General features: G+C 39.9%; 1 protein-coding gene across 15 annotated transcripts in view; it reads right to left on the bottom strand.

Moving 5' to 3' along the window:
* Nucleotides 1-21,151, bottom strand: part of CAGE1 (cancer antigen 1) — a 55,788-nt gene that overhangs the window by 17,466 nt on the left and 17,171 nt on the right. For 9 of the 15 annotated variants that reach the window (XM_058733076.1, XM_058733080.1, XM_058733077.1 and 6 more), the window contains 5 exons: nucleotides 20,132-20,242; nucleotides 17,673-17,753; nucleotides 17,337-17,444; nucleotides 2,464-2,568; nucleotides 1,769-1,839 (listed from right to left, as the gene is read on the bottom strand). In XM_058733076.1, the coding sequence (XP_058589059.1) occupies nucleotides 1,769-1,839; nucleotides 2,464-2,568; nucleotides 17,337-17,444; nucleotides 17,673-17,753; nucleotides 20,132-20,242 (476 nt within the window). Of the gene's footprint in view, nucleotides 1-1,621; nucleotides 1,681-1,768; nucleotides 1,840-2,463; nucleotides 2,569-2,603; nucleotides 3,038-8,336; nucleotides 9,169-17,336; nucleotides 17,445-17,672; nucleotides 17,754-20,131; nucleotides 20,243-21,151 lie in introns of those variants that run through there. The other 6 variants (XM_058733081.1, XM_058733086.1, XM_058733083.1 and 3 more) reach the window with 5 other exon arrangements.

The following is a 21,151-nucleotide window of genomic DNA, read 5'->3' as shown; positions in this document are numbered from 1 at the left end:
GACTGTGAGATCATGACCTGAGCCGAGGTCGGACGCTCAACTGACTGAGCCACCCAGGCACCCCAAATCTCTTCTCTTAAAAAAATTTTTTTTAAGTTTATTTATTTTGAGAGAGAGCAAGCGGGGTAGGGGCAGAGGCAGAGGGGAGAGACAGAGAATCCCAAGCAGGCTTCACATTGTCAGTGAAGAGTGTGGGGCTTGAACTCATCAACTGTGAGATCATGACCTAAGCCGAGATCAAGAATCAGATGCTTAACTGACTGAGCCACCCAGGTGCCCCTCAAATCTCTTCTTGGCCACAAAGTGGATCAGTCACTTTTCTGAAATGTAAGTTCAAAAAAATTTGAATTTTAAAAATGACTGGGGCAAAGAAATGTGGCCAGAGTGATGGTTTGATAGTGGTTTAGAAATATTAGGTTATTTGTTATTTCTATATTTCATGAGCCCATGATGTTTGAACATTGGCTGAGTTTTCTTGGTTACAAGCTAAGGAGGAGTCTTATTTTACTTGTCTTCAGTGTATAATTAACACTCCTTTCCTCTTTCAAATTTAAAATTTGTCAATGTCAGTCTGAAAAATGGGAAAATTGTTTTAACATTCATTCTGCTTAGATACAATAATAAGAAACAAAAACAAACTTCCCAAGGTACAAATACCCGAACTGCCTTTGTTAGTTATCTTGTGGTGAGTTAGCCCTATAGAAAGTTCACATGTGGGGTGTGCCTTCTATGTAAGAATGTGCCTTCTATGTGCCTTCTATGTAAGACCTTTTGCTTAAGCTTAGTGATAGCCAGCACAGTATAAATGAAATTGGGGGAAGGATGAAGAAACAGCATAGGAGAAATGAAGATAATAAGTGAAAAAAATTGCAGAATTTTATTTATTTATTTATAAATGTTTATTTACTTTTGAGAGAGAGAGACAGCGCACATGAGTGAGCAGGGGACAGGCAGAGAGACAGACACAGAATTCGAACAGGCTCCAGGCTCTGAGCTGTCAGCACAGAGCCTGATGTGAGGCTTGAACTCACAGACTGTGAGATCATTACCTGAGCCAAAGTCAGACGCTTAACTGACTGAGCCACCCAGGTGCACCTTATTTTTTATTTTTATTTTTATTTTTTTTAGAGAGAGAGAAAGAGAGTGCCAGAGGTGGAGAGAGAGAATCTTAAGCAGACTCTGTGCTCAGAGTGGAGCCTGATGTGGGGCTCCATCCTATGACCCTGGGATCATGACCCGAGCCAAAATCAAGGGTAGGACGCTCAACTGACTGAGCCACCCAGACGCCTCAAGCTGAATCTCATTCTCATGAGAGAGTTTAGTTGGTACTTGATATATATATATATATATATATATATATATATATATATATATATATATATATATACATATATATATATATATATATATATATGTTTCATTTGGTGTGCATTCAAAACTTTTTGTGAATAAAGTCTAAGCATTGCAAGGTTATTTTACCTGAACACCATGGAATAGCTCCTGAAATTTTTGGATGTTTCTCACTAAGTTTGTCACCACCCCCCTCCCTGAAATCAAAGGGAGCTCTGAGAAAAGAAGATGAAAATCTGGTTATTCAAGTAGTCAGACATTGAGCAGACTATTTGATTGAAGAATGGCCTTAATTTATAAAAACTTCACATTTTTCCTCTTTCTAGGAGCCTAAAAAAATAAACTTGGTAAGCCAGAGAGCAAAATAAAATACCGGTAAATGTTTACAAAACTAAAAACTAAGCTTTTTTCAACTTACTGTACAATATGGGAGCGGGATATCTCAAGCCTTTGGTCAGCACATTCGATAATTTCTTCATATGATGTAACCTTGAAAAAAATAAGCCAAAAAATTATTCTATGATAAATTCTAAAATTTTTATTTTTGTTTATATTTGCTTTTATAAAAATCTCTTCAGTTGAAGTTCAATTATGTGAATTTCATCAATAGCTTTACAGTAGGCAAAACATCTTCCTTACAGTTTGAAATCAGGAATATGAATAGAAATAGAATCATAAAGTACCTATTCATCATGCAGAAAGAGTGAAGTGTCAGAAAATGGACAACTGTAGTGAGTCAACTATAATCCAGTTGTCTTCCACACAAGTGGTAGATGTATCAGCTAAGGGTTAGAGCCTGTTTGGTTAAAGTTAATGCAGTTTTCAGAAGGTAAACTAGAATGTTAAGTTGAAAAGATCTACAATTACCCTCAAAATGAAGTCGTAATACTAAGACCTAAAATTGCCAACAGCAGGGGATAGATACACAGAATGTTCTTTGTTAGATGTCAGCTAAAAGGCTGATGGGAGCATTTTATAATGTCATTATGAAGTGAAAAGAATCAATATAAATGTGTTCCATCATTCTTCAGATCCTTTGTAGCACTAAAATTCTATTATTTTAATATTTGGCATAGTTTTTAAAGACAAATATTTCTATAAGAACATTTGTACCTTATTTATTAAGTTGCCTACGTATCTTTGATATTTGTCATTTTCTTCAATGAGTCTGTTGCAATGGTCTTCTTTTGACTCTAGAAGATTTCCTAATTTTGTGATCTATGGAGAAACATCAGTAAAAATACTAACCTGGAAACTGCCATGAAAACCACACATGGTTGCTGAGAACTAATGAGAACAGTACCCTATACTTTATTTCAAGATTCTCTTTTTTTTTTTAAGTGTATTTATTTGTTTCTGAGAGAGAGATAGCACTAGTGGGGGAGGGGCAGAGAAAGAGGGAGAGAGAGAGAGAGAATCCCAAGTAGGCTCAGCACTGTCAGCGCTGAACCGTGGGGCTTGAACTCACAACTGTAGGATCGTGACCTGAGCCAAGAGTTGGACACTTAATCCACTGAGCCACCCAGGTGCCCTTATTCCAAGATTCTCTTAAACCAAGTTGTATCACAAGTGAATTAATAGACACTAATCCTAGTTAGATTGCATTTATAACAGAGGAACAGAAATGATAATTTTATAATTTTATACTCACAATTATAACTTCCTCCAATTTAACATTATGAAAGACCTTTGCAAATAATTGAACATTTGTTAGTGAAAACGAACGTCTGCCCAAAATCTTCATTATCCTCTTTCCATTTATAACCAGTGCATTGATATATTTGCTCCCATCTGAAGTAAAGCACTGATGTCCCTGATGATGCATTTTCAGGTTTGATACATAGTCTCAACTTGCATAAATGACACCAAGTTTTTAAAAAGGCTCAGCTCAACGTATGTCATGTTCTGACCTAAGGTCTAATGTTTTACACACAAAAAACTACCAAAAATTTAATGTTTATTTTTAGAGAGAGAGACAGAGAAAGAGAGAAAGCACAAGTGGGGGAGAGGCAGAGAGAGGAGACACAGAATCCAAAGCAGGCTCCAGGCCCTGGGCTGTCGGCCTAGAGCCTGATGTGGAGCTTGAACTCACAGACCCTGAGATCATGACCTGAGCCGCAGTTGGACACTTAACCGACTGAGCCACCCAGGTGCCCCCAAAATGGCCATCAACCTTCTAATGTTTTAGATATACTTACATGTTTGTAGTGAAATCCCATAGGAGAAGCAACAGCAAAACAAATTTGCTGCGGGAATAGCCACTCTCTTATTCTCTCTTATGTAAATAAATGGGGACAATACCAAATTAATGGTCCTATTCTTCTGACTACATACGTTATTTAAGGTAGGGAGTACAGATATTATGATCTCAGTTTAACAGATGGAATCAAGGGGAAGAGAATCTAAAAGTTTTTGAAAGGTCTAGAAGTGGGGAAGACTAAAATCCGTATTGATCAACTATTAGCATAGGGCTTGGCTTTTCCCATTCTATTCCTTCCCTGCACTCCTCACCTGGAGCTTCAGGTATCTCGTGACCTCTAACTAAAGCAATATGGAATTCTTTCTCACTTCTGTTTTTCATTTATAGACTTCATGGCACGTTTTGGATTTCTTTAATGGCTTTCAAGATCAAAGTAATAACTTTTAAATCTGCTGACTGAATTTTTAAAATTTGTTAACCTCAGATTAAAGAAATAAGAGCAGAATATTCCTTAAAGAATATTTGTTTTAGAGGTGAAGGAATAGCTCTCATAAAGCAGTTTTTTGGATTACAGTGAAAAGGAATCAAAATTTGAAGTTTCTGCTGAAGTGTGTGTAAAGTTTAACTGCTTTAAGAGTATTATTGAGGGGCGCCTGGGTGGCTCAGTTGGTTAAGGGTCTGACTTTGGCTCAGGTCATGATCTCACCATCTGTGAGTTCAAGCCCCACGTGGGACTCTGTGCTCACAACTCAGAGCCTGGAGCCTGCTTCAAGTTCTGTGTCTCCCTCTCTCTCTGCCCCTCCCGTACTTGTTCTCTCTCTCTACCTCTCAAAAATAAATAAATGTTAAAAAAATTAAAAAAAAGAGTATTATTGACATATGACAACACATATTTTTATTAAACAATTTTATTCAATTTATTAAATATATTTTATTAAACATTTATTATTTATTTTTATTTACCCATTTTGAGAGAGAGAGAGAGAGAGAGAGAGAGAGAAAGAAAGCATGTGCATGTATGATTGGAGTAGGGGCAGACAGAAGGAAAGAGAATCCCAAGCAGGCACCATCCTATCAGCATGGAGCCTGACATGGCACCTGATCCCATGAAACATGAGCTCATGACCTGAGCCAAGATCGAGTTAGACGCTTAACTGACCAAGCCAGCTGGGTGGCCCTAAATTGCACATATTTAAAGAGTGCAGTTTGCTGTTTTCACATATATATACAACCATGAAGCCATCACCACAATCAATATAATGAACATATCCATCACTGCCCCTCCTCTTGCCTTTTGGTAATTCCTCTTTCTTGTCTGCCTGTCTTCCCTGACTCCCACACTCTATGTGAGCCCTGGCAAATACCCATCTGCTTTCTGTCACTATTGACTGGTCTGTATTTTCTAGAGTTTTATAGAATAGAAGCGAACAGTATTTACTCTTGTCTGGCTCTTCTCACTCCACACAATTTTGAGCTTCATCTAGGTTGCATGTGTATCAGTAGTTCATCCCTTTTTCCTTGCTGAGTAGTATTCCATCATGTGGACATACCACAATTTTTTTTATCCATTCATCTGTTGCTAGACATTTGAGTTGCTGTCAGTTTTTGATTATAAATAAAGCTGCTAGAAACTTTCACATCCAAATCTTTGTAGAAACATATGCTTTCATTTCCTTGGGTAAATACCTAAGAGTAGACCAATGGCAGGTGTATGTTTAGCTTTTTAATAAACTGCCAAAATGTTTTCCAAAGTGGCTGTACCATTTTACATTCCCATCAGCCGCATATGAGACTTGTAGTTGTTCCACGTACTCATCAATCCTCAGTGTGATCAGTCTTTTTAACAGACACTATAATGGGTTATGTAGTGGTATTCATTGTGGTTTTAATGTGCATCTCAATGATGAGTATCTTTTCACATATTTATTTGCTATCCATGTATCCTTTTAGTGAAGCATCTATTAAAACCTTTTTGCCCACTTTTTAAGTTGGGTTATTTTCGGGGCGCCTGGGTGGCTCAGTTGGTTAAGCGTCCGACTTCAGCTCGGGTCATGATCTCGCCGTCCGTGAGTTCGAGCCCCGCATCTGGCTCTGGGCTGACGGCTCAGAGCCTGGAGCCTGCTTCGGATTCTGTGTCTCCCTCTCTCTCTGCCCCTCCCCCGTTCATGCTCTGTCTCTCTCTGTCTCAAAAATAAATAAACGCTAAAAAAATTTTTTTATTTATTTTTGAGACAGAGAGAGACAGAGCATGAATGGGGGAGGGGCAGAGAGAGAGGGAGACACAGAATCCGAAGCAGGCTCCAGGCTCTGAGCCATCAGCCCAGAGCCTGACGCGGGGCTCGAACTCACGGACCGTGAGATCATGACCCGAGCCGAAGTCGGCCGCTCAACAGACTGAGCCACCCAGGCACCCCAAAAAAAATTTTTTTTTAAATAAATTGGGTTATTTTCTTCTTATAGAGTTTGAGGGTGCCTTACATATGTTTTTAAGTTTTCTTTTTTAAGTTAATTTATTTGAGAGAGAGAAAGCATGAGTGGGGGAGGCACAGAGAGAGAAGGGAAGAAAGAGAATCCCAAGCAGGTTCCACACTGTCAGCATGGAGCCTGATGCGGGGCTCGAACCCACCAACATTAGATCATGACCCGAGCCCAAGTTGGACGCTTAACCAACTGAGCCACTTGGGCACCCTGGTGCTTTACATATTCTAGATACAAGTCCTCTATCAAATCTTTGATTTGTTGGGCACCTGGGTAGCTCAGTTGGTTATGCATCTGACTTAAGTTCAGGCCATAATCTCATGGTTCATGAGTTCAAGGCCTACAAGAGGCTTTACATGGAGCCTGCTTTGGATCCCCTGTCTCCCTCTTTCTCTGCTCCTCCCCCACACTCTCTCTCTCACTCAAAAATAAACATTAAAAATATCCCTGTGATTTGTAAATTTCTCCCAGTCCATTGCTTGTCTTTTCATTAAAAGCTCAAATTTTAGAGTTTAAAAGAAATTTCAAAATAGAAATATTTTAGGGGCACCTGAATGGCTCAGTTGGTTAAGCATCCAACTCTTGATTTCAGCTCAGGTCATGATCTCACAATTCATGAGATGGAGTCCTACACTGGGCTCTGTGCTAAGAGTGCGGAGCCTGCTCAAGATTCTCTCTCTCCCTCTCTCGCTCTCTCTGCCCCTCCCCTGAATGCACATTCTCTCTCTCTCTCTCTCTCTCTCTCAAATAAGCTAAAAAAAAAAAAAAAGAAAAATTTTAGAAGACAGAATTGAATCATTGAAAAAGTCTAAAACATTTTCATGAAAGCATACCAAAAAGTATATGTAAAGTAATATTTAAATAATAAAGGATGGAGTGGTGGTAACATTTTTCTTTTGTAAAGGAAGATACCATGAGATAACCTTGAATGTGATATTTGAATAATATTAATGAAAGGTGTCCTTTAATGTGTCTTTTCCTTGATGTCTCAGAGACACTGTAGCACTTCTGAGCTGAATGCTAACCTGAACCCACTTGAAGTCTCCACTAAAAGAAAGTAGATTTGGATGAAGTATGAGAAACTGAAGAGTAGTAAAGTGACTATCTATGCACTTGGCTTAAAATAGCAGGAGATCTAGACCACTGTGAGTCAAACCGATGATAGAGCTCCCATTCACCACATGGTTCACAGAGAAGAGGCTTCACTTGGCTCTATTCTATCTGGCCCTAGATTTCTGGATCCATAGGTACTGTACCTGGTGCCACCACACCTCCACCCCATCCTATCTGGTCGATGATTCTTGTGGCTTCCCTTCTAGGTCTTTCCCATGACATTCCTGCATGGTTTTTGGCCTTGTTTAGTCCTTTGATTTTGGCATCCTTTGTTGTGCCCAGTGAGGATCTCAGCCCTCACGGGGAAACTCCTCCCCCTGCTCCCCATCCCTCCCACCCTCCTTGGTCAGTCTCCATAACTAGGTGAAGGTAGAAGAGAAATCAGATTTGGGGACACGTGAAATTGAAGAAAAAGCAAAAAAAATCTTTAGATGGTTATCAGGCCTAGGAATATATACAATAACATTTAAAACTTTGTCTTGGAAAGCAGTTTGGAATCTGCATATAACAGGATGTTATTTATTCTATCACAATTATTATTCTTTAAAATATAATGCATATGTTAAAATCTCTGTTAAAAGAGAGTTGTTAAACTCTGTATATATTAAAATCTGCAGGTGAGACTGTCCCCCACACACAATTGTAAAAACAGTATGTTAAAAACTGTTTCATCTTACTACAAGTATAAACTAAAAGGTCAATTGTTAGAAACATTTCAAGTGGTAATATTTGATGAAATAGCACCATTAACACACTGATATCTGTAAGGTAAAGTTAGTCTTTTGAAATTCATTTGATTATGTACATAAAGATTCACATGCATATTTATAGCTTTAAAAGCAGTAATGCCACTTCAATAATTTATTCTAAGGAAATAATCACAAATGAAAAGCCTCTCCATAAAAGCAGAAAGAACTCAATCATCCAATAAGGGGAATCGCTAAAAGATTATTGTATTTTCACTCTATGGAATATTATGCAGCCATTGAGAATTATATATATAATCTATATACAATCTATAAGGATAGTATAGTAGCACATAAAAATGTGTGATATATCAATTAAAATTCAACAGTATATAGACATTGTGATTTCAACTCTGCAAAGGTTTGTGGACAAAGACTCGGTATATCTGAAACGTTCTAGTGTGAGCTATGATTTATTCATATGTTAAAACACTACATAGGAGTGAAAATGGGTAAATGCAGCTACATCTATCACAAAAAAAAGAACCTTACAGTTATAGGATTGAGGCCAAAAAAATTAGAAAAGGATGTACAATAAAAAAGATATGTAAAATAATAAAAGATATGCAAAACAATACTGCACATTGTTTAAAGATACATATATATGCAGGAAATACAGACCTGCATGGTCAAGGTAAACATTAAATTCAGGATAATGGTTACCACTGGGTGGAGGGGACAAAAATGCAACTGGAGACAGCCACAGGGGGCTTCAACTATATTCACGTTTCATTTCTTTACCTGGGTGGTACATACAGGGCTATTTATTATATTAGTTTGGTGTGAAATATTTAAATAAATACTTTTTAAGATCGCATCAGAGCCCTTGCATAAGTGGAGATAAGAAGTATCTGGAGGGTGCTCGAGGGCTGACAGCAAGTGCAGGGGCATGCTCTCTCATCTTCCCAGCACCTCCCTTCCTGTGGGGTCTGCCCACGTGTGCTGGAGCACGTGGTGCAAATGCAGACCTACAGCAGTGGCGAGGGGCCTTGCCAATGATCTCAAAGAGGCAGGCTCCCAGGGTAGGGCTGAGCTAGGCAGAGGAAGAGTACCTGTGTCTGGCCCTATTCACAGGCCCTATACACTTGGCCAGAGTAGAGGACGAAGTTCTCCTGGAAAGCTGCTTTCCATGCTGTGTGGACACAGGTACTGAGAGGTGAAGAAGCCAGCTGGCTGGTGGTGCTGGATGAGGTTCCCTCGGACCAGGTGTTACTGCTCAGTTATAAAGTCCTCCGGAGGAAGATTTCCTGGGTTGGGTCCCCTTTACAGTCCCCCCGTGTTCTAGATTTATGGACATAGTTCCAAGTTAATAATATATTAACTTGCCCTAATATATTATGAGGCACTGAAATCCACCCCCCCCCAAAAATAAGGCCAATACCTCTTGTATTAGCTTTTTATTACTGCTGTAACAAATAGCCACAAACCTAAGTGGCTTAAAACAACAGAAATTTATTATCTTTCATTTCTGTAGGTTAGAAGTCTGGCAGGGATCTCATTTGGCTAAGGTCAAAGTGTCAGCAGGGCTGTGTTCCTTTCTGAAGGCTTTAGGGGAGATTTTCCAGCTTCTAAATGCTGCCCACGTCACTTGGCTTGTGGTCTCCTTCCCTCATCCTCAAAGCCAGCACGTTGCATCTCTAACATTCTTCAAGGTTGTAGCTCTCTCAGACATGGCTAGACGCATGAGATTAGATTGGGCCCATCCTGATAATCCAGGATAATCCACCTCCACATCCCAAGGACCTTGATTTAATCATCTATCTCCACAGAAGTTTCCTTGATTTAATCATAGCTACCAAGTCCCTTTTGCTGTAAGTGCCTAGATTTTTTATTTCATTAAGCGACACAAAATCTCTGTTGCCGTGTTGGGTGGCCATTGCTGTGCCTCCCACACACCTCTGCGAGGATCACTGAGGCCTTCTATGATGAGAGGTACAAGTGGCCTGGTAATACAGTCAAGCTATTTGGTTCTACATAGTTCATAATTCCAGGTTTCCTAAGAAAAAAAAATTTTTTTTTTTTTTGCTTACACTAACACTTTTTCCTCAAATGGGATTGTCTTATGCTCTGCTGCTGTCAACTTACAGAGAAAGTGTGTCAAGGTAGAAATAACGTTTAACCATGATCGTAAATATATCTGTCATTGTTATGAATGGCCTAGGAGACTGGGACATCTGAAGGCTGGCTGATTGATTGATTTCCCAATTCTTTACATGGTTTTGAGATTGAATACATATAGTAAAATATAAGTTAAATGCAATTAAACCAGAACGTACAGAACAAGTGAAGAACAAGATGCATACATGAAGACAGTTAAAACCTGCACTACAGAGCCATGCATTTGATACTGAACTTCCTGGCAGCTAAAGCAAAACTGACATCTGGCCAGTTACATGATTTGCATTATTCGTGTGATGAAAACACACCTGTTTCTAAAGAGAAGTTTTTCCTAGTAGGCCTGAGGCCTCAAAGGAAGTTCTCATCCACATGGCACTAAGTGAAACAATAATCTCTCTGTAACAAATAGAGAAAGAGGTTTCCTAGGATTGCTAAGGGCATAACACGAAACACAACCTGGTAAAAGCAATCCTTTTGGAGGGCCAAGACAACATGTTTCAAGCAGCAGCTTTCTGCTAATAATCATGATCTAGGTTGTGACTCATTAAGCAGTGAAATGAATTTATGACCAACATGCACAAAAATGGAATAGAACAGAACAATAAAAACCCAGTGTTTCTTCTGTGCGTGGGGTATATGTGTATTTGACCAAGAAGTGAAATGCATTTTCTACTGTGGATTGCTCTGGGAGGAATGACAGGGCTGCACAGATAATTTTTCAGAGATGGAAGAGTTCTTAAGTTCTAGGTTGGTCAACAAATAGACTGATGTTATATCCTGCAACCAGGATCTGTCGTGCAAGTATTGCTTCTTGCACTGGCTTCACAATAGGATTTAAGAAAATCAAAACCAGAAAGATGAAGAAAGGGAGCAGAGTATCCCATGAATGCCCTGGGTGCTGGAGAGGGCAAGGAAACAGATGGTAAGGTCGATATCTTCCTGTGGAAACTTGAGGAGCAAGTGTTCCGCCCAACTGGATAGCCCTCCCATCTGTGTGACCTGAGTTCCAGTGAGCCCAGAATCTTCCTCAGGAGGTTGGTGGTTCAGTGGCAGAGAGGCCCACAAACTGTAAGGTTTACTCAAGGAAATACTGTATCCAAATCCAGGAACTGGTGGGTATATTTAATAGTTCAGAGGAACCATACGACATTGGGTTGTGACGGTTTTCTTTTGGCTTACTTAGAAAAGTTTTCCTAGAGTAGTAGTTTTATGCCTTATATAATATTTGTTTCCTTATTTTTAGGACTATAGGAGATGAATATGAAAAGAAGCGAATTTGCTACTTTCTGAGCATTTCCTTGAGAAGAAATAAACTTCTAACTTTTAAGACTACCAAAAGAATAAATTAATGCTTCATCTAATACAGTGAGTGTTACAGTAAAGTGGGATGTTTTAGAATAGTATTTCAGTTTTTAGTCTTCAACTATTATATAATTATGGTTACAGGATATCTTCTAGGGGCACCTGGGTGGCTCAGTTAAGCATTCAACTCTTGATTTTAGCTCAAGTCATAATCTCACAGTTGATGGGATTAAGCCCTCTGTTGTACTGAGAGCACAGAGCCTGCTTGGGATTCTCTCTCTCTGCTCACACTTTCTCTCAAAATAAATAAGTAAACTTAAAAAAAAAGGATATCTTCTATAATACTGGTGTAAAAGTATTTTATTTTTATAAAAAGATTTTGGGGGCACTAAAATGGCTCAGTCAGTTAAGTGTCTGACTCTTGATTTTGGCTCAGGTCGTGATTTCATGGTTTGTGAGATCAAGCCCTGCCTTCGGCTCTGTGCTGACAGCATGGAGTAGGCTCGGGATTCTCTCTCCCTTGCCCTCTGCCCCTCCCCCTCCTTAAAAATAAATAAACTTAGGGGCGCCTGGGTGGCGCAGTCGGTTAAGCGTCCGACTTCAGCCAGGTCACGATCTCGCGGTCTGTGAGTTCGAGCCCCGCGTCAGGCTCTGGGCTGATGGCTCAGAGCCTGGAGCCTGTTTCCGATTCTGTGTCTCCCTCTCTCTCTGCCCCTCCCCCGTTCATGCTCTGTCTCTCTCTGTCCAAAAATAAAATAAAAAAACGTTGAAAAAAAAAAAATTTAAAAAAAAAAAAAAAATAAACTTAAAAAAAAAATTCCTATTTTACTGAAGATGGGATCTAGGAGGACCCTGAAGAATCATTACAACTAGCCTAACTTGAACCCTAAAATTCATCACTGTTTTTTTAATATTTATTTATTTTTGAGAGAGAGAGAGACAGAGCACGAGTAGGGGAGGGGCAGAGAGAGAGAGAGAGAGACATACAGAATCAGAAGCAGGCTCCAGGCTCTGAGCTGTCAGCACAGAGCCCCATGCGGGGCTCGAACCCACGAACCATGAGATCATGACCTGAGCCGAAGTTGGGCTCTCAACCGACTGAGCCACTCAGGTGCCCCATCACTGTTTTTTTTAAATGTTTATTTATTTATTTTGAGGGAGGGAGGGACAGAGAGAGAGAGAGGAAGACAGAGAATCCCAAGCAGGCTCTGCACAGTCAGCGCAGAGCCTGATTCAGGGTTTGATCTCATGAACTTGAACTCATGACCTGAGCCAAAATCAAGAGTCAGATAGGAAACTTCACCAACTGGGACCACCCAGGCACCCCTGAACTTCAGCACTGTTAACTAGACGCCTGTCTGTTCCCTCTGACTAAATCCCCACCTTTGGTGTACCTTATCAAGGGCTTCTAGGATCAGGATACATTTTGCACTTGACAGTTAAACAACCACAGTGCTAGAGCCAGTCAGTAGGCAAAGCTGGGGTCAAGGACGCTGTCTCAAGATGGAAGAGGTCAGGAGGTGAAACGAGCAACAAGAGGATCAGAATTGTGAAGAAGAACCAAAAGCAAGGGGTCAGAAGGGCCACAAGAGAAGCACAAGACAAAGGAGGAGAGGAGGTATGAGCCTCAAATTTAGCTCCAGCAGACCAAGTCTTGCTGGCCTAGAGTTCCTTAGAGAATGAGAAATGAGCCTTTTGGAGCATACTTCTGCACTTCAAAAACAAAGAACACAACTAAAACTCTTTATTTGGGAAAATTCCAAACACATACAAAAGTAGAGAGACTAGTATAAATGAACCTCCATGTTCCCAGCACTTAACTTCAACAACTTATCAACATTTTCCATTGTTTTTTCATCCGTTTTCAACCTCCCACCACCCCAACTTGGCCGCCTTTTCATTTCCCTGGAATATTAAAAAAATTTTTTTTAATGTTTATTTATTTTTGAGAGCGCCAGTGGGGCAGGTGCAAAGAGAGAGAGGGAGACACAGAATCTGAAACAGGCCCCAGGTTCTGAGCTCTCAGCACAGAACCAGACCTGGGACTAGAACTTACGGGCAAGATCATGACCTGAGCCGAAGTTGGACTCCCAACCAACTGAGCCACCCAGGCCCCCCTAGTTTATTTTTAAAGTTTATTATTTATTTTTGAGAAAGAGATAACATGTGCACACAAGTTGGTGAGGGGTGGAGAGAGAGGGGGAGAAAGAGAATCCCAAGCAGGCTGTGCACCACCAGTGCAGACCCTGACGTGGGGCTCAAACTCACAAACCGTGAGATCATGACCTGAGCCAAAATCAGACTCTTAAACAACTGAGCTACCCAAGTGTCTCTTCCTAGGGTATTTTAAAGCAAACCTAGACATCCTATTAATTCATTCACACATACTTTTCAATATGTATCACTAACAGATCAGGGCTTTAAAAACACAGTGATATCACTATTTCATTTAGTAAAATTAACAATAACTTCTTAATATTATACCTAGACTGTGTTGATTTTTCTGCTACTATCTCACAAATACCTTTTTTTTATTTAAAAAATTTTTTTTAACATTTATTTATTATTGAGAGACAGAGAGAGACAGAGTGTAAGCAGGGGAGGGGTAGAGACAGGGGGAGGCATAGAGTCTGAAGTAGGCTCCAGGCTCTGAACTGTCACCGGGAGCCCCTCACAAATACCTTTTTATAGTGGGTTTGTTCAAATCAGGACCTGTATACATGGGTGTCACACACTCACTGCATTTGGTTGATTAGTTTCGTGTCTCCAAACTCCTTTAGTCTATAATCGTTATTCCTTCGCTTCCTTCCTTTCCTTGTGTCCATTGTTGACTGATGAGAGTTTTTCACATTCTGCATTTGTTACCATGGTGTCATTTAATTCATCTCTTTATCTACTGTCAAGGTAGTTAGGTCTAGAAAGCTGCCTTCGGACCCAGCTGTTTTGCTGAAAAGGCTTCATAGATGCTGCTGTGTGTGTGTCCTTCCTGTGGCACGTCAGGGGGCACAGGCATGTGTGTCTCCCCTTTAGTGAGGTTGACATTAATCAGCAGGCTCAGGTGGTTGTCAGTCTGACCCATTCACTGAAAGTTCCCCCTCAGTCTTTTAAAAAATTTTTTTCATGTTTATTTATTTTTGAGAGAGAAAGAGAGACAGCATAAGCAGGGGAGAGGCAGAAAGAGAGGGAGACACAGAATTGGAAGCAGACTCCAGGCTCTGAGCTGTCACCACAGAGCCCGATGCGGGGCTTGAACCCATGAACTGCAAGATCATGACCTGAGCTGAAGTTGGACGCTCAACCAACTGAGCCACCCAGGCACCCCACCTCAGTCTTGAATGTAGGGTTTTAGCAGCCATTAGAATTGCTAGGAAAAGATGCCTCTTCTCTTCCGCTTTTAATAGCTTACTTTTCCAGTGAAGAGTTGTCCCTTCCTCATCAATTATTTGGTCTGAGACATGGTTTGCACAAGTAGGCCACAGCACACTTTAAAAATGACATCGTGGGGTGCCTGGGTGGCTCAGTCAGTTAAGCGTCCAACTTTGGCTCAGGTCATGGTCTCTCAGTCTGTGAGTTCGAGCCCCGTGTCGGGCTCTGTGCTGATAACTCAGAACCTGGAGCCTGTTTCAGATTCTGTGTCTCCCTCTCTCTCTGACCCTCCCCCATTCATGCTCTGTCTCTCTCTGTCGCAAAAATAAATAAACGTTAAAAAAAAAAAATGACATCGTGTATCTGACATGCTTCCAGTTGTGTGCGCTTTGTCCTTCCCAGCTTCCCACTGCTGGGGACATGAAGTTCACTCGCAGTATCTTCTATGCTGAAGCAGAGAAACTACTAATGAACTTACTGAGGGTCTGCTCTCATCCCTCTATGGTCGGACACAACCAGCCATTCTCCTTCACGAGGTGTTCCATGACTCCCCCACCTGGACAGCATCTGGTCCTCCTCTGAACTCCTCATTCAACAAACATGGCCTCTGACAGATGCTAGTCACTGTATCACTTTTTAAGAAATTTCTCCTTTGGGGCGCCTTGGTGGCTCAGTTGGTGAAGCGCCCAACTCTTGATTTCAGCTCAGGTCATGATCTCATGGTTCGTGAGTTTGAGCCCCATGTTGGGCTCTGCCCTGTCAGTGTGGAGCCTGCTTGGGATTCTTTCTCTCCCCCTCTCTCTCTGCCTCTCTGTGCTCTCTCTCAAAATAAATAAACTTAAAAAAATTCTCCATTACCCCTTATGAATAGTTATTTATGTTAGAAGTGGACATCAGGGGGTTGCCTGGGTGGCTCAGTCAGTTAAGTGTCCAACTTCGGCTCAGGTCACGATCTCACGGTTTGTAAGTTCGAGCCCTGCATTGGGCTTTGTGCTGACAGCTCAGGGTCTAGAACCTGCTTCAGATTCTGTGTCTTCCTCTCTCTGCCCTCCCTCCTTTGCTTATGCTCTCTCTCTCTCAAAAATAAACAAACACTAAATTAAAACAAAAAGAAGTGGGCATCATGTTTGATTTAGCTCTCTGCCTCCAGAGTGACTACAACTTTTAGCCTTTTCTGGGAAGTCAATAATTACTTATTAAATTAAAAAGTTAATGAATTACAAGAAACTTTTGAGCCCATTGGACTTTTTCTTCTCTCTTAAAGATGAATGGTTATGCTATGAATTTAGTGCAGAATGCCAATTTTTAATAATTTAGAAATATTATAGACTTCTCTAATTAATCACTATTAAAAAACAAATTACATTAATTAATCACCTTTTCATTATAGTAAAATCCAATTGATTGTAATTCTGTAACTATCTAGATACCAAGATCACATTTTCACTTTTTTTTTTTTAAGTTTATGTATTTATTTTTGAGAGAGAGAGTGAGTGTGACCAGGGGAGAGGCAGAGAGACAGAGGGAGAGAGAGAGTCCCAAGCAGGCTCCATGCTGTCAGTGCAAAGCCTGACTCGGGCCTTGAGCTCACAAACTGTGAGATCATGACCTGAGCGGAAATCAAGAGTTGGACACTTAACTGACTGAGCCACCCAGGCACCTCACATTTTCACTTTCTTATAACATATTTTTCATGTTTTGTCTTTATTTTTTTCTAGCTTTATTGAGATACAACTGACATATAATACTGTGTAAGTTTAAGGTATACAACATGTTGGTTTGATACACTTCTATATTGCAAAATGATTATCGCCACCACATTAGCTAACACCTCCCTTAAGTCACATAATTACTATTTCTTTTCTGTGGTGATGCCTTCATCTTTAGATGGCATCTAAAGTAAACTATAAGAACTATTTCCCAAAGTACTCCTAAATCATAGTTGTTATAAACAGCTATTGATATACTGATATAAAAATGATGGTAGTGGGGTGTCTGGCTGACTCAGTCAGAAAAGCATGTAGCCCTTGATCTCAGGACTGTGAGTTCAAGCCCCATGTTGGGTGTAGAGATTACTAAAATAAATAATGTGCAAAAATATAAATATGCTTCAATCGCTGTGAAAAATAGCACATGTTTTTTTATTTCTGCATTTTGAAAAAATAAATCTGATTACTTTAAACAATATCAGGTAGAACAATATGTAAAATTTCAAAACCTGAAAGTACAAACTTCAATTCTATACTCTTGTGGTCAAATAATACTGCCACAGTGCCAGTGTAAGACCATTTTAATGAACAAAGTTTTTGAAGGTTGATAGTTTTTTTTTTAAGTTTGATTCAAAGAATCCTTTATTTATTTAATTAAAAAAATTTTTTTAATGTTTATTTATTTTTGAGAGAGACAGACAGAGCATGAGTGGGGGAGGGGCAGAGAGAGAGGGAGACACAGAATCCGAAGCAGGCTCCAGGCTCGGAGCTGTTAGCACAGAGCCCTATGCAGAGCTTGAACTCATGAACGGTGAGATCATGACCTGAGCTGATGTTGGACACTTAACCAACAAAGCCACTCAGGCGCCCCGAAGGTTGATAGTTTCTTAAACTTGTCCATAAAATGGTGCTATGGATAAAAAGGATAGCAAACCAACAAAAGATCTTTCTTACCAAGCAATCAAGTTCTTCATTCAAACTGTGGTACTTATTCCATTTGGCTCCCAGTAAGATAGGTACATCTCCAACATTCTTGGTTTCATCTGAATCAAAGCCTGTAACCTGAGATTACATACATTTGTGCTCACTTCCAACACTTCCACATTCCTTGGAAAATTTGACAATAAATACTTTATAAGTTTAACAATCAAAGAGATCTTCAATGGCTAGAATCATAGACGTATAGAACATACAGCTGGGAGGATTTCAACACATTCCCCAGAAGGACATAAATATCTGAAATTGTATTTTTGTATGTTAAGGACAGTGCACAGTAAATATTACACTCACCTCAGTAACTTGATCTTGAAATGCTTTTTCATTAGTAATCAACTCTCTAAAAGCTGTGATTCTGTCTTTATGTTTCAGTAGCTAAGAAGAAAAGCATTTTACATTTCAGAAAAGAAGACAAAATAAGACTACATTCTATAACATTTATAATAAAATCATCAAATCATGCACCATCTAATCCCTGGATCTACTGTTTTCACAGCTCATGTACAGAAAAGCGATCACACAGCAGATCTGAGACTGCTCTCCTTAGAAAGGCCTGCTAGTCAGATTGCTCCCTCGGGGACTGGAAACTTGGATTGCAGGAGGATTTCCATCGTTCCGTAATATGAACAGCTCATTGTGCCTCATCTATCTGTACAAAGATATAGTGTTTACTGAACACCTCTTTCCTTCTGGACGGTCTGGAATTTTAGTATGTGCTAGTCAGAGGTGCTTATGTGAGCAGCCCCCAATAAAAATCCTGCATGCTGGGTCTCTAATGAGCTTCCCTGGTAAAAACTTCACATATATTGTCACAGCTCATTGCTGGGAAAATGAAGCGCATTTTGCATGACTCCACTGAGAAGGAACTCTTGACAGCTTGAATCTGTTTTCCTCTAGACTTTGCCCCGAGCACCTTTTCCAGGTGCTGACTTTGCTCTGTATCCCCTCACTGTGAAACAGAGCCTCGAGTATGACTCTGTGCAGAGTCCCACGGGTCCTACCAATCAATGAACCTGAGGGTGGGCTTGGGAATCTCTGGGAGCTTATGCCAATATTCAGTTGTTTTTACAACCAGGCTATCAGAATTCTTTAGAGGAAAAAAAGAAACTACCAATTTTTCCTAGGTGTAATTTATAATCATTTCTTATTTGTTAATTTGTTCCTTCAGTATAATAACAATAAATCTTAATCTTCAAAATTCAAACTTCTATAAAAATCAGTGAGGTAAACTATGAAGCACAGAATTATTATTATGAGCAATTTCCAATATAGACAGAGAAAAAACTTGAACGAACCTTCATTTAATTATCACCCAACTTCGACCATTGACGGTTAGCAGCCAATCTTGTATCATTCATATCCCCAACCATGTCTTCCCCACTCCAATCCTCCCCTTCACTAAGTCAAATCACAGACACCACATCATTTCACCTGCCAATATTTCGGTAAATTTACCAAAAGAACACAAACATCTGACATTGTATTTTTGTAACATCCTGCTCCAACCCTCAATCGGGCCTATTTTTTTTTACATTTATTTATTTATTTATTTATTTTTGAGAGACAGAGAGAGACAGAGCACAAGTGGGGAAGGGGCAGAGAGAGAGGGAGACACAGAATCCGAAGCAGGCTGTAGGCTCTGAGCTGTCAGCACAGAGCCCGACGCGGGGTTTGAGCTCACAAACCGTGAGATCATGACCTGAGCCGAAGTCAGACGCTTACCCAATGGAGCCGCCCCGGTGCCCCATCAATGGGGCCTATTTTTGAAGGGTAGCTTAAAAAATGGAGGATGTATCTGTTTCTCTGCATATCTGTTATTCCTTGATCCTTTTCTCTACAGGTTAACTAGAAGACAAAGAGACTCCCCAGAATACCTGCATAAATTTCTACCCACACCAGTTCAGAGAAGTAATTTCCTGATAATATAGGACTGAGTTTGTTACTACAATCCAAGATCCCATACTTGAGTATATTTTTATTCCGTTAGCTGATAAACTTGTCACTTCTGTTTTCTTCTCATATGAAAACTGGCAGAAGTTAACATCCTGGTATTACCTTCCCCATTTCACTTACTCTCTTAATCTGTCCCTCCATCTCTGTACCACTATACCAAGAAAAGAATAATTGAAGAAATTCCAGGAATCTCTTCCCTTATGCTTGTGCCACTTGAAAAATAAAATGACTGGTTTTCAATGTATCCACTATTCCAAGTGATAAAGTTTGAAACCACTATCGGGATATCAAAATACACTGTTCTTCAGGAATCTGTAGTGCTGGGATGCCTGAGTGGCCCAGTCGGTTAAGTATCTGACTTCGGCTCAGGTCACAATCGTGTGGTTTGTGAGTCTGAGCCTCACATAGGGCTCTGTGCTGACAGCTCAGAGCCTGGAACCTGCTTCAGATTCTGTGTCTCTCTCCCTCTCTCTGCCCCTCCCTGGCTTGTGCTCATTCTCTCTCTGTCTCAAAATAAACATTAAAAAAAAAAAAGAATCAGTAGTGCCATGCAAAAGTAGAAAAAATAATCATACCTTTTTTTGGTAGATGAATAATATTTTGTAATACAAACTTAAGTTATAAAACAAGCCAAATGTTGAACAATGTATCTCTTTAGTTACGGCCATAGTAAAACTAATCTGGTCCTCCAAAATGATTCTTTTAAAAAAATCAAAATTTGGAGAGTTTTATGTTACCTTTCTCTTTGACTATTATTTTCACCAAAAATGATACAGGTTTTAGAATAAAGAATACAGTACCTCTTTATCTAAATTTTTCTTTTTAAGATGGAAGTGCTTCAGTTTTTGTAGCATTATATCACTGATTTTCTCACAATCTTTGAAATATTCAGCATCAGTAGTAGTAATGTCCTAAAGGGTAATAGTTTGAGAAGCTATATTAAAAAGTTTTCATTAAAGCTAAAAGGACAGAAAACACACACACACACACACACACACACACACACACACACACACACACACAAAATTCCATAATACCTGACCAAACCAAAAGAGATAAAATAATATTGAACTCAATTACTCATCCATAAGACACCTAATAAAGGGTTATAAGAAAGAATTCTTATAGATTCACACTTGTATGTAAGTGGTTATTGGGACAGATTGGTATAATCTCTGGGAAGTTAATACTCACCTATAATAAGGTGAACATCTCCTGTTAGCCTAGCCCGGTCAGTTTACAAATCCAAATTTCAGCCAAATTGCTATATCTAACAGCAGAGTAATCAGACATCCCCAACAATACTGAAGCTCTAGGTGCCTAGAATGAAGGTATTTGTATGTATAACTTCAGGGCCAAAACTGTGTGCATGAGTCAGACTGCCTGAGTTTGTATCTGAGTTCTGTCGCTTAATCCTATGTGAGACTTTGGACAAGACACCTTACAGTTCTAAGTCCCAGTTTGTTTTTCCATGTTTTGTTTCCATTTTTTTTAAGCCTGAGAATATAAAGACTGACATAAGGAATGGATGAGATAACCCATGAAAGGCAGGGACAGTAAATTTAAATGCCTCCAAGGACAGGTTGGAAAGTCAACAAATATTTGTTGAGTGCTGATTAAGGGCTTCATCAGAATTAGATACGGGGCATACAACATACCACGTTTCTGATGTTGAAGCCTTCCACTCTGGTGGGGGTGGGAGACACAGAATAAGCAAACAGATAATATTTGGTGTGGGATGACATCCACCAACAAGAGGGATGAGGACACACTCCTCATGGGGAGGTGTGGTGGAGAAGCAGCCTCCAATGAGGCTTACA

The sequence above is a fragment of the Neofelis nebulosa genome, chromosome 6 (assembly GCF_028018385.1).
Source record: "Neofelis nebulosa isolate mNeoNeb1 chromosome 6, mNeoNeb1.pri, whole genome shotgun sequence".
Lineage (NCBI taxonomy): Eukaryota > Metazoa > Chordata > Mammalia > Carnivora > Felidae > Neofelis > Neofelis nebulosa.
This window is presented reverse-complemented; position numbering and strand designations above follow the sequence as displayed.